At 37.5% G+C, this 14685-nt stretch overlaps 2 protein-coding genes across 2 annotated transcripts; one reads left to right on the top strand and one right to left on the bottom strand.

Annotated features, from left to right (window-relative positions):
- Positions 1-491: 491 nt before the first annotated feature.
- On the bottom strand, positions 492-8356 carry LOC110380435 (uncharacterized). The gene is made up of 4 exons (XM_021340424.3): positions 8011-8356; positions 5625-5801; positions 2068-2195; positions 492-1976 (listed from the first exon to the last, which is right to left on the bottom strand). The coding sequence occupies exons 1-4, from the start codon at positions 8102-8104 to the stop codon at positions 1188-1190; spliced, it is 1188 nt and encodes a 395-aa protein (XP_021196099.3). The 5' UTR covers positions 8105-8356; the 3' UTR covers positions 492-1187.
- Positions 3200-14281, top strand: LOC110380436 (uncharacterized). The gene is made up of 4 exons (XM_021340425.3): positions 3200-3328; positions 10384-10501; positions 13075-13222; positions 13889-14281. The coding sequence occupies exons 2-4, from the start codon at positions 10395-10397 to the stop codon at positions 14099-14101; spliced, it is 468 nt and encodes a 155-aa protein (XP_021196100.2). The 5' UTR covers positions 3200-3328; positions 10384-10394; the 3' UTR covers positions 14102-14281.
- Positions 14282-14685: the final 404 nt, after the last annotated feature.

Raw genomic sequence — 14685 nt, 5'->3', positions numbered from 1 at the left:
AACGTTGTTCATAAACCATGTAGATGACCTATTTAGATAATTTTGATCTGACTTTACGTCTCTTTCATACATATAAGGAGTATAAGGACACGTTACAGTCGCATTGCACCAAGTAAGTCGGGTGTTTCGTAACTAAGAAACTGGGTTTATTAGGCTTGTACAGATTTTATCACATTGAGGCACTCCATCGAAATTATACGGTGCCTTGTAGTACTGTCATAGCAATGTATAGGTGCAATTATACGCTACGTCTTTCGTATTCATTTCAATAAGGATTTGGTAAGATTGTCAACTAATGGTTCTTAATGTAGAAGGCTTTTGTTTTTACTATAAAATCAGGTGTCATCACTGCATGGACGAGAGAGGAGAACATTAGGAACAAATTAATTTAGTGTAGATATAGATCTCTTTGGATTAATGAGGACTAGCGACTGAATGCGTTACAGGTACCTATATGGTGTGTTTCAAGTAGTGTTGAAGAAAACATAAGATTGTCATTGGATAGTAATTTATTGTACAAAACATTAATACAAACTTGGACCCAAAGAATGCGTGGGTAGCTACTACTCGCTACATGAGGCGCGTTCCATGAGTCTGACATTCAACACTTAACATCGACGGTTCAACAACTCCATATATTTCCTTTTACATTTAATTAGTCTCCTAGCTAGCATTGCTAACTCTTGGAACCCGTAGAGCAGTAAGCGACATCGATAAAACAACATAGGTACGTATTCTTAGAGCTAAGACAGCGAACAACATGCCCAAATAAGTAATTTCTAAAGTAATAATAAAATTAGGCCAAAGCATCGATATGAGAAAAAATATGGAATCGAAGCTCCGACAATCTATTACAAATATCAATACTTATACATACTCTAAAATATGCGGGAGATCCTCATAGCAAGAGGCGATTACAATATTTTTTCATGATTTTTTATACAATGCAACAACCATATGGGCAGAATAATGAATGCTCGCCTAAAGCAACATTACTTGTGTAAATATTACAACATATACTTAAAACCGACCAAAACGATCTAATCCGTTGTTAATTCGCCTACTTACTAATAAATCTTACTTTCATAATTATCACCTTAATCAAGAACATTTCCCAAATCTACATCTGGGAAATGGCGACGAAATTTCGTTATAAGCAGTCTTATCCGAATGTAATAAGCTGATGGTCAACAAAATACATATGGCCTGACACAAATAGGACACCTGTCTGAATTGGCTAGGCATTTCCTTAAACAGTCTGCGTGGAAGAAATGTGCACAGGGTGTTACACGCGCTGACTTCATGGTGCCCAAGCACACTGCACACACATCCTCTAGAGTGGCCAGCTCCTCGGGTGTAGCTCGCCTGAACTTCGCCAAGGAGCCACGGGCTTCTTGGAGCTTCGCAATAGCTTCCCCAAGCCTATGTCTCCCATGAATAAATACACATACATAAAAGAGGAGAGCAGCTAATCTCCACCGCTCGTACCACGCTAACGCTGGCACTAAGGGAATGGCTAACGCTGTGGTGATGGCTCTAGCCCAAGCACCGAAGTACAGCAACTCCATACCTTCTAACCTCTCTAATTTTAGAGCAGACAGACCAATTGGCCAAAGTTCCAGGAAGGTCCTCTCTGTTAGAAGGTAGTACGTGCCAGTGATGGCTGTGTATAACGCTGTGGGTTTGTAATGTTCAAGTCCTTGTTCCAATCCTAGAGCGAGGAGAACGAATGTTATGGTGACAATGAAGGTGACAGCTTTCGTCCATTCTAGAACAATTTTCGTGGCTGACATTGCAAGGTGCTTGACCCTGGAATGGCGGGTGACGTTGACGTAGGGTGACCAGTCTTCTTTGGTGCAGATCTCCCGGACGTAGCTGACGGAGTAGGTGACCACGTTGTAGAACATTAAAGAGTAAAGGCAGGTCAATCTGCCTTGAGAGACGAGTAGTCGGTCGCAGGCTGTGAACATCAGCAACTGTAACGAAGAAATTATACCATTATAATACTGTCTATTGCAGAAGTGGCACGAGCAAAAAAAATATGATGTTTTTGTCGAAAAACCTTACCTGTCCAATCATAGTTGAGAGATTGTTCATCTGGAGGAAGAGTTTCTCAGCTCGTTCCACCGGCGCGTACGCAGCCTTCATTACACCGAGCACGCGCGTTACAGGCGCCCGCAACTTCTTGGCTACCTCTGCAACAAAAAATATATCTCTTCTTATAGACTCAAAATAAATCCTGCCAGTAGCAAATAGCCCTAGTACGCGAGTAACTACTAAAACCTTTTATGTTATAAATGCAGTAGCAAATAGCCCTAGTACGCGAGTAACTACTAAAACCTTTTATGTTATAAATGCAAATAGAAAATCTGATAATTTTGGTACCCATATATCGTACCTGTAATTTCTCGGTAACCCATAGGCTGTAGGTACTTTTTATTCATGCACATAAAGCGTTAATAAATTTCAGATTTTACTCTTACTTTTAATTTTTATTGCAAAAATGTATTAAAGAAATGACGAAAGTCCTACCTACCTAAACAAGGACGGGAGATCTGCACACTATCTCAAAATGATTTATGATTTTACTCAATTAATTAATTTAAAAAAATAATAATTAATTTTGTTACTAAGGAGAATGTACTTCAGACAATGTACGTGGGTGTTTGTCCTCAACCTGTCACTCCGGATTGTCCACCAAGTTAACTCCTGACAGTCTCAAGAAGTTTTCCCTCATTTGCATATTTTTTTCTTAAAGAATATTATTTAATGTTATTCCTATAGAAAGAGGTAGAAAATATGGACTGAGAATTCGAGATAGTGCCAAGAAATTATTTAGAAAAGTTAAGGATTTCATTCAACGTTTATTAATTTGAAGGGGAAGAAAATACTATGAATATTATGGAACTCATTTTTGTTTTGTTTCTGGGACTGGACTTAAATATAGGTCTGTATGTAAAACATACACAAGTAAGTAATAATTGTGGGGATTAGCACATAAGATGGCTACCTTTGTGAAATAAGATAAATAAATAAAATAAAAATATGTGTTTTGAGGTAAACTATGTAGGCCTAACAAAACATTTTTTGTTTCTCGCAGATCAAAAAGATTGCACGCAGACTAGAGAAATGGAAACAAACAACTCTTTGAAAACTAATATTATGACTGAATTCTATCTCTTGGTTCTTTTACAGTTAAAATATACCAGTTTGAGTAGCTGACCAGTACAATGTTGAGTATAAAAGGACCCCCATGGAACAAGGGTGGTCAGTTCAGAACATCGCTTCATCAGCTACATCCACCTTCCAACTCGTTGTAAGGCATCTGGTGAGTTTTTCCTACATTATACAATTATTTTATATCTAATTAATTTATCATTATTAAATTTCATTTTTCTAATAATGTACAATATCAGCAATATGCTATATCCTTGCACACAAAAGTAAGTATATCTAGGTACATTTTACCAAGATGTTATACACGATATATTATATCTAATTCAACTGTGCATGTCAAGTTTGCATCTGGCATCATGATCTTTTTCAACGACTATTGTAACTAAATCTGATCGCACCTTTACCGTGCCTATATACTACTTATTATCACACAGGCACTTCATCCGATAACCAAAATAATCAAGTAAAAACTGCACACACAAAAATCGTGCTTCAGATCACGTTTCAACTGATAGAAATGTGCACTAAACACAAAAATAACACCTACTAAATAAATGTAACCAGGTATCTTATTATAGTCACATGGTTTAAATAATTAGAATTTTTCTACTTATCTTAATCGTTTGTTTACATCAGACAATGCGTTTCACGTCTAGATTTACAAAAACAAAAATTATAACGCATATTACCATAATAAATGGTTTGTCATTTTGCGCATCTGCTCTACCCTTGAGGCACAAACAAAATTGTAATTTAAATTCGTAAATAGTAAACATGATTGTGTTGACTATACATTAGTGCGACGCGAACCGCTTTTTAGTAGAAAGTATTCTATCAAGATAATTTAAAATAAAATCAAAATCATGTCATCAGTTCAAAATACTGCAGTTATTAATTTAATCAGTGACTCATTTAGAAAGATCAAACGTGCTATAAAAGGCATACAATGTACCTACATCGTGCATGCATGACTTATAGCAACAAATAACAACGACATCTCGAGACGCAAAAGGTCGGCATGCGGCCTGACTTTCTTTGGTTGGAAGCAATGATCGTTCAGTCTGTAGTCTGTACATAACACATGTTCTTAGACGCAGAAAATACAAGTAAACGAGACTGACGCACGCGCACTGGCGACTCGCCAGCTTCCGTCGCGCGTCTCCCCATTCAGCTTCTACTCGACAATGACCTGACTTTTCCACATAAATATAAACTCAAGACTACAACAATAACATTGATTGTAGTCATTGGAATTAATTATAGCAAAAACGAATGTTGGACGATTATCCCTATATTCAAGATATCTTATACAAATAAAATAAACATGTAATGTTATAGAGTCCAACAATTAACTGACTGAAAATATTAATGATGTGCTCCTTTGTGAAATATTAACACAGCTTAATGTCAATAACCTGGCTGTCGATGACTTTCTACAAGAGAATGAACAGTCAGTTTTTGGAACTAAACAGTTTTTGCAAAATTATGCAACTTTTTAGACCGTGGGCGTCTGTTTACGTCAATAAGATTTTCTTTAAAAATAAGGTAAACAAAATAGTCTCATTACTTGTTTTGTTTTCAAGATCTTCATTGTATTTTTTGTTTATGTTTATTGAAGTGTACCTACACTTTTTGAATTGTCCACATTAGCTAATAAATTAAAAATGTTTAATGTTCATTCCATGTATAAAAGACAGTCACTTGTTTCATTATAATTTATGATTATGAAGATCACTTCTGATAAACAGTCCTGAAGCTAAAATACCCATATTTTACTTTCAAATGTATCTATCCAAGACATTAGAGGTTAAAGTGTTAGCGGAGTTCAGGCGTGAATTATTTCTAGAACGTTTTCAGTCAAGTACCTTGCTCTGAAAATGTTAAACATTCAATGCACCGTACATTATTACACCACGTTATGCATTTTCCTACGTCATGCGATCGTGGAATCTGGAGCCATTATTTCTGTCAATGACGAGTGACAAACACTTGAAATGGGGCGTAGGTCGGGAGATTGGCACACCCCACTGTTTATGCCAAGATATTTCTGATACAAAACATTGTGTTTACTTTAACTTCTTCTAAGCCTAACACACGATCCCGTACGTCAATAACTCGTTAGCTATTTTGTTGGCATGGGTTGTTTTCGACACATAATGGATTTCCCTTCCTTTTCGTATTATTTTTCTGAGATAATGCCAGATTTCAGTTTCCGATCGGATGATATGTCCGAATTATAAAATGGTAGTGATAATACATTTACGATGACTACATTATTATATTGCTATCCACATGCATCTTGCCAATTCGTTCTAGTGTTCTAAGTGCACTATTTTTTCCAAATTCAAATACACGACCGTTAAAGAGTCTGCCTCCAGTTATATCGACCTCATTAGAAGTACAGAGTTTTCTCACAAGCCAGTTCAACGTTCGTAATTCAAACGTACCTTGAGCGAGTTTGACCACGGCAGGGTACCACCTCGCTGGGTACTTGTAGTTGGCGGAGATGAGCACTGGTACCACCAGACATGTGTACGCTGCCATCAGCCATGCTCCGCCAAGAGCTACCAGGAGCCCCCGGGGCGCCCAGTATGGCAGTAGCAGGACCAGTGATAGGAGCCATACTGTAATTTAAAAGGTGGATATGTTAATTATCAGGAAGGCATTTCTTTGTAGATTTTCTCTATGTTACCTACTTATTTTCATATTACATTATGTTGACTAATTAACGTTGAAATAGCCTGGATATGCCTATGTCAAGGAAAATTAATGTTCATCATAAATATTAGAAAAAAAACACAGCCGTATTTTATATACAAAAACACATATACAAAGGTATATGTAAAACATAACGCTACAGTCAGTGCACGGTAAACAATTATTAATAACGTTCCAAAAATAAAACTTTCGAAGCCGCTGAAAATAAGGCTATTCAAAAGTATTTTTCTCGAAGTTTCCTTGTGAAGCACCTAAAGCAAATTTTATGGTTTTACGTCAGCATCGCTCATGCTGAAAGCACTCATTATATTAAGAATATATTTTCTGAATGCGCAATGGTTATTCCACGAACTGCCTACTTAAAAGAGTTTGATATATCGTAGGTTGCTTGTTATTAGTTTACAAATGCTTCACTGAGACTGACACACAAATATCTTCAAGACTAATACGAGAACATGCCTGTTTTTCTTTGCCAGGAAGTAGTATGGTCGGAGGTTAATTTTTTCGTTCTTAATTCGCCTATTACTAAGACTGAGGTCTCGTCTTTGTGCGATTTATTTTTCGTCAATTGTTGATTACTGTACGGATATAACTAATTTCAGCAATGAACATGTAGTTTTCGCAAAAGACATAACAGTCGAAGTATTTGAGTATCACTATTGAATAAAGCAATTTATATTAGTGCTACATTCGTAGCTGTCATATAGTCTCCTCGACCCACTTCTCGTTATGTACTCACGATTGCAATGCCGTAAAACTAATATTTACGGACTCATTTATTATTCACAAAGTACTAATGGAATTTTAGAATGTTAGCCACAACTCCGCAAGCGCTATGAAATATTTAGAGAAATGCTAAAATATGTAATTCATTGAAGTCGATAAAAACCCGAAAAATTCTGATTTATTATAATAAAACTTTGATTTTATACCTGGCGAATGCACCATAATAATTAATTAATTAATATTAGAAAACATTGCTGCTTCAAAATAGGTAAGGACGTGAAAATAAAATAAAGATTGCGCTACGATGAGAGGTCCTGCTACGACGTAGCCCCCTGTTGTAGCCGTAGCACTCGTAGCAAGTTCGTAGCTTAAGCAAAAGACACGAACAAAGATGGATACCGCCTTGGAAGTTATGAATTTAGATTTAATGTATTACATAGAAGTTTATTTTTACATCGTAGTTTAAATTCGTATCTTATTGTTATTGTTTACATCCGCCCTGTACTACGTAGGTATTGATGAATGAAAACAACCGCATGTAGTCTAGTCGGAGTCACCATATTTGTTTCTGTCCGACATTATTATTTCAAGGAGCGACATTCTATTGAACCATTTTTGAATTCTAGAGGAGGAACCAAAAATCGATTGCGCAAAACTTCATTATTAGAATATCGACAGACTTATTCTCTGAAAACTCTTACTACCCATATAACCATGAAGGTATGGAAGCATCATTCCCCGACCAACATTGTTGGAACCAGTTGAAAGCATGACAGAGCAAGATATGCCAGAGCAGCCCTCAAACACGCCACATGTTGTCTGCACGTGGAACTGACAGCTGATATGAGTCAACAAATATAGGAGAATAAACAACAACATTAATACGTCTTTGTGTACTAAATAAATATTTGGAATTAGTTGTCTAGAATGGGACATGTTCAAAAAACTCTTTGAAATTGTAGATGAAAGCATATTTTGTATCACTAATCTTTTGTTCTCATAATCGGAATGTTCGTTCACATGTTTACGACAACAACCACCCTATATTGGAATACGTTTCGCATAATGAGAACTTTAATTACCTACATATAATCTTAAATTCAAATGAGTGTATTAACTAACGAGCCCTGCAAAATAATTATAAACTATAAGCCTATTAAACATAATGACATCGATTAACATTGGCAATTTAATGATTGCAATAATGTCCTACTAATTCTGATAACAAACTTTTTTACATTTGCCTTCATGTTTGTCAATTCAAAATCATTATTTTGATCAACAAAAAAATATAAACTTACAATTTTCCTACTTACATGCATTTATTCTATCCACATAACTGAGAAATAATGTCTCTATTATAGTTTTCTTGAACGCAAACTTGCTTACCAATATTGGCGAGTTTGTCCTCCGATTTGATCGTATGAATCTTCGAGAAAGAATCACTCCTAATGCGCCCGCGCACTCGCGATATCATTCCCATTTTGAATGCAAATATGTGAAGAAGTTATAGAAAACCACTGTTTCTTACAACACCACAAATGTTTTGGAAAGAAAGTCTTTTAAACGATTATTTTGTACGTGGAAATAATATCTGTTTGGCCTTGTTGCCTCTGTAGTCTTCGAAGTGTGTCACATGAATGCGCATTTAGCAAGCGGACGCCGGACGTTTGGGCGGGCGGCGCTCGCGCAGACAGATCTCTGCCCCCGTACCGACTGATTGCGAAATATAAAATTACAGCACTACATACATTACTCTCCCATAACACTTGGTTGATATTTTGCACAGAACATTGCAAGATATGTATTTGAAACACGCATTCTGAACGATTTTGCGTTTTGCTGCGCCCACGTCATTCTGCAATGACGTTTATTTTTAAATTTAATTCTATGTCACTGACTCGTGAATCGGAAATTATTATGTTTTGATTTCTATATCTGCCATTTTTTTGGAAAAACATGGACACAAAGACTTAAATGCTTACCTACAGGAATTCGGTTTCAAATAATGTCTCTACCGAAATCCTAATAAGACAGATTTGATTTAGGTGGGTACTGTCGATGGCAATGTCCGAAGTCCGAACTTTGAACTCTTATAGGATGATTTTATACAGAATTATTTTACTGTAATACATTTTAGGATGTTATACTTTTAGGATTTTATACTTTCCGTTTTAATAAAAAATATCGTGCCAACAATGTTATTGTGTTAACCCAATCCGGAGCACGTCGGAAGAACAATTATCTCCAAGCAATCAGCTGAGCTGATCATCACATGTTTCTTGTGTACCTACAACTATATATTATTAGCAAGTCTGTAATTCTAGATCTTGTGATAAGAGTTGCCTATGTAGACAGAATTAGATCGGTATACGTGAGGTTTTCCACGATGCTTATATTTAACGGAAACACATGACTGTACTCATTATTTTAAACCTGAACACTAAGACGTGGGCAGAGCGTAGGCTGCTGCAAATAAAAATATAGACACGGTTTCCTTAGCAAAGTAAAAATGATGTGCAGTTTATTTATGCTATTTTGAAGCTTTTGAATACAAAACAAACGCAACTTCAAAAATGTTTTGTATAAGAAAATCTATGTTTATCTTGGGTACCTCTGACGCAAATGTGAGGAAAATAATCGCGAGGAAATCTGAACTTAAAAATGTTTGAAAACTCAAATCCACATTTGTGAGTGTGCATTTAGGTACAAAGCTACATGTATATTCTGAAAGTCTTTGATCTGGTGCAGGACAATCACCTACTTACTTACGTATACCCCTTCTCTTGGTAGTTCTATTGGTACCTACTGTTTTTTACATCGCCGAATAAAGTAGGAAGAAGTATTCCTCCTACTGTTTCTTTTGAGATTCTTACATAAGAAAACAATATTCTATGATGGTTTTATTTTTTACTACATTCATACTATACAGTAGAATACGTCATTCGTTATTCATTCATGCGCCATCTCTGAGATTTCGTAAAAATAACTATAATGATGTTACAATAATAGATCATGATTAAATTCGATGTAAGTTAATATAAATGTTTACGAATCACGTTCCCTTTAATGGAACATTCAGACACCAATAATCATTATGTATTTTGAGAATATTTCTCATGAAATACTTGGAATTCTTTTCAGAGAAAATTGATTCGCTTAGGAAAGCAATATTAAATTACATTTAGAGAAAAATGAGATAGGTCGCACTAGCTAATATTGTTTCCAAATTGTATTTAGTGTTCAAGTATGAACGTATGTACTACAGAATAACAACCTACTCTAGCTTGAAGCTGCTAAATACGTAATAGGCATTATGTTTGGGTACACTTTTAAGGAAGAGCAAATACTGTACAAAATAGATTAACAGATAAATATAGTTGCCTGCTTACTTAATTGATTCTAATTTGTTTTTTTGCATTGAGATCATTAGATGATTGCCTCATAATAATTAAGGTTCAAAAAAATCACAATAAACTAGGAAGATATTTGTTATACACGACAAAAGAGCTTGTTAACTTAAATGGAGTGGAGGTTCCTAGATTAGGCTCAGATTACAAAAAAAAACCCTTGACTAACAAAAAAAACTTCTAACTCTCCTACTGCGGGTCTGCTGGAAGAGATTTCTTTAGAAATAAGCAGTACCTTTGTTCTATTTTATGTTACTTCTTCTTCTTTCGTGTGTGTTTACTGTGTGTACTTAAATGGTTTAATAAATTTAAAAAATCATGGGGTATTTTAACCAAGTTTTTTTTATTTCAGAACTCTCCACCATGCATACCCTTGTGTTTCTGATGCTCGTCACCTACAGCTCTTGTCTGGCACACTACAGAGGATCCTATGAATCACGGAACTACATTACCAGAGAAGAACCAAAAGGGTAATTATGTGATTATTTTATTAACACCTAGATATGCATGGACTACATAATTAATACACGCCTATGAATAAGTATTTAATTTTAAATGAAATGATTCCTTATCGAAGTATAGGTTTGTTCCCACTAGTTCAACGGCTAAGTTGGACATAAAAATATACAGTGAAATCATCACCATAATAAACTAAATGAAGATAAAGTCGTCTGCATTCTGTTAGCTTTGACAGATTAGATTAGCAGGCGTGAACAGCAAAGAAACCCTGGCCGCCAAATTTCAGCCCTTACAACTAGGTTTTGGCTCGAAGGGGGGTTGTGAGGCTGCGGTACACGCCCTTTCCACGTATGTAAATAGCGGGAAAGGCGAGGTCATCCTTAAGGTTGACATTAGGAACGCCTTTAACTCCGTAAATAGAGATACCTTGTTGACGGAAGTTAAAAATGAAATTCCAAAATTATATAAATTTCTTTGGCAGTGTTATAGACATTCAACTAAATTACTCTATAAAGACAAAGTTCTAGATTCGGCCGTCGGATGTCAACAAGGTGATCCTCTGGGGCCTGCCATTTTCAGCTTGGCTATTAACCCTATTATTCGACAGCTAAATTCTAAATTTAATGTGTGGTACCTCGATGATGGGATACTAGGAGGCGACGCAGATACTGTAGCTGACGACTTTAGATTTTTAATACAAAAATTCGACTCCATTGGCTTACAACTAAATTTATCAAAATGTGAAATCTTCATCCCTGATAACAACCAACAAGTCTTTTCGAAATTCCAATCCATAGCTCCAAATTTGACAGTACTAGAAAAAAGTTCCCTTCGCCTCCTGGGATCACCTATTCTCGATGAGTCCTTCACCAGTTATATTAACGAGAAAATTCAAAATTTTAATGATGTTTCAGAGATTATACAAAATCAGTAAACATTCGGCCTTCACTTTGATTCGGTACTGTTGTTTTGGACCAAAATTTACTTATATTCTTCGCTCCTCACATATATGGAAACACCCACAAGTTTTGGACAAAGTTGACCAAATTATCAGAAGCACCCTCACCTCCATCCTCAATGTGGCCTTGGACGATCGAGCCTGGCAGCAAGCTGCACTCCCAATACGCATGGGAGGTCTCGGCGTCCGCAAAATTTCAAGTGTTAGTTTACCGGCATTCCTCTCCTCGGTTCACAGTACTGATACATTAACCAAAAGATATTGTCGTCTTCTGCACTGGTTGATGTTGAAGTACCGTGTTTGACCGATGCGCTGGATGCCTGGAAAATGGCTACTCCCAATACGGATTTGCCCGGCAACCGCTGCTCTCAGAGACAATGGGACGGGCCGCTCTGTAGCACTATACGGAATAATCTATTAAATACGTGTAATAGTGCTGCTGAGCGTGCCCGTTTGTTGGCTGTGGGAGAGTGGGAGTCGGGCCTCTGGTTACAGGCGATCCCGTCATCTAGCATAGGCACTATGCTGGATGACACAACGTTCCGCATCGCTACATGCTTACGGTTAGGCGCTCCCTGTGTTGCTCCGCATCGCTGCCATTGCGGTGAAGCCGTCGACAGCCTCGGGCACCATGGTCTGTCGTGCTGCAGAAGTGCTGGTCGTATTGCACGGCATGCCAGCATTAACGACATTATCCGTCGTGCTCTTTCCACCGCCGGCGTGCCAGCCGTGTTAGAGCCTAATGGACTGGTACGTGACGATGGAAAGAGGCCTGATGGTATGACGTTGTTGCCATGGAAGTTGGGTAGGCCCTTGGTGTGGGATGCAACGTGCGTCGACACCCTGGCGCCATCGCATCTTCCCTGCACGGCAGGTCATGCTGGTGCGGCTGCTGCTTCTGCAGAGACCACCAAGCGGCGCAAGTATAGTAACCTTATTGGGAACTATACTTTTGAGCCGTTTGGGGTCGAAACGCTCGGACCATGGGGCCCGAGTTCGCGGTTACTTTATAAGGACATCGCGAAAAGGCTTGTCGACGCTTCGCGTGACCAGAGGGCTGGCTTATTCTTCGGACAAAGAATTAGCATTGCCATTCAACGTGGCAATGCAGCCAGTCTTCTGGGCACGTTTCCGGAGGACAGTGATGCGGAGGAATACTTCGACGCCTGATCGATGCTCTTTTATATTTTATGTTTATATATATTTTGTATATAGTATTTTATTTTTAGTTTTGTATAAAGATAAGTAGTTTAAGTTTGTATATATGTATAGTGTGTACGTTAGTGATAATAAATAATATCGAATTGAAAAAAAAAAAAAACTAAACAAATAACTATTTATTTACTGAGTCTCTTATCAAAAAGCCGTTAAAGACCGATATAATTTATAAATTCCAATGATAAGGAACAGACGTCTTGAAAACGTCTTGTCGTTGCAACTGATAACTCGAAAATCCCCGATTTCAAAACAAGATCTTGCCAGATATGAAAATAAATAATCCTGACTCAATGAGATTCTATTCTATTATTATAATGACAAAAAAAAACTTCAAATTCCGCTCGAAGATACTTTCCATTCATTCCGTTTTTTCAGTGTAATTATTAAATAATAATATTGACTTTGCAGAGTGCTGATCGAATGCCCCGTGTGCCCCTCGGAAGGCTGGGATGCCATCGAGGAAGTCTGCATAAAGGAAGGCGACAAATCCTACAAATTGTGCCGATTCGGTACCTACATCAACACAGCATGCAACAATCGTCTTGACTGCCTCCGTGTAAGTTAGAATGTCTAAAATATTTTATTTAAGCTGATATCCCTAATAAGTTTCACGAGGTTAACCCATGTAAGAGCCTGAAGGCGCGGCTCCACCGCAGTGCACGCTGTGCACGGACACGCGGCGCATTTTAGCTGCGTGTACTCATTTGTTTGACAACGTGGGTCTACGTTTCCACTGAAGTACCCGAATATGACCCACGACTATGTATAGCGTGGCACGGTGCACGGGTAGACCCACGCTGACAGCGTTGAGCTACGTAACCGCTTACAACAACTGCTCTGCGATAACCGAGCTGTACATACCTAGTCGTGGGTCTTATTCGTGTACTCCAGTGGAAACGTAGACCCACGTTGACAGCGTTGAGCTATGTAACCGCCTATTCGAGCAAGCCACGCGTGTATCAATGACGTCAATTCATGCGTAGCCTCTCCGTGGGTTGCAGTGGACACAACCACATACATTTTCTTACAAAGCGAAGCTTAATACACGTGCGTAGCCTCTCCGTGCACCGCGGCGGAGCCGCGCCTTCAATCAAGAAACACTGAGCTAATAATCCAAATCAACATTACCTTTATCATATAATTATACTTTCCTAAATAACCCTTTCTATGATCTAATAGATAGGTATTATCTTTTAATCTCTAAAAATGATTTCCTCTCCAGGGTCCTCGTGAAAAATGCACCGAGAAACACGTATTCAACAGATCCAACAAGAAGTGCACGTTCGGCTATGAATGCAACCAGAAGGAGGGCGTGTGCACCGGCCCTGAAAATCGCCCTGAAATCTACTGGCCATACCGTTTTGGACTCTACCCCGACCGTCGCAGCTCATCAAAAGGCACTGCTGAAGAAGCTTTCGAAGATATGACCAACTAATTATAAATATTGATCTCTACTCTTCTGATTACGAAACATTCCACTTTTCTGATCTCATTTATCTAGTCATTATTTATTACGCTTATAGGTACTTTGTTATACAACAGTCCTGATGAAAGGATCTCAATAATTATGATTTTTTGTACGAACTAATCTGATAATATAACTTATATAAAAGCATTGCTGACTTGTTATTGTTTTACTTATACTCCCTAATACCTTTATTAAACCTACCAATTATTATACCTAGGCTAGGTAGGTAACCTAGGTACTTGATTTCCAGTGGGCACTTCAACTGGTAGAGAGAATAAGTTATTATTTTTGAACATTTCTGACTTAATTAACATACCCAGTTACCCAGCTATGCCGCACCGTAGCAAAATATATTTTCCTATTTTATTCAGTTAGTGTCAATGATTTGTAAATCCCCGGCAAAAATATTTAGAAAAAACTACCACGTTGACTTCAAGTCTTTTTGCCATGGCTTTTTGGCATACATTATTTACCATATTGCTAATTCAATAAATATTATCTTATTAAAAGAATACCGGACTTAACTTAATTTTAATGTTTATAAATTACAT

This window comes from Helicoverpa armigera, chromosome 20 (genome assembly GCF_030705265.1).
Source record: "Helicoverpa armigera isolate CAAS_96S chromosome 20, ASM3070526v1, whole genome shotgun sequence".
NCBI lineage: Eukaryota > Metazoa > Arthropoda > Insecta > Lepidoptera > Noctuidae > Helicoverpa > Helicoverpa armigera.
The sequence above is the reverse complement of the archived record's forward strand: the minus strand, read 5'-3'. Positions and strand labels throughout refer to the sequence as shown.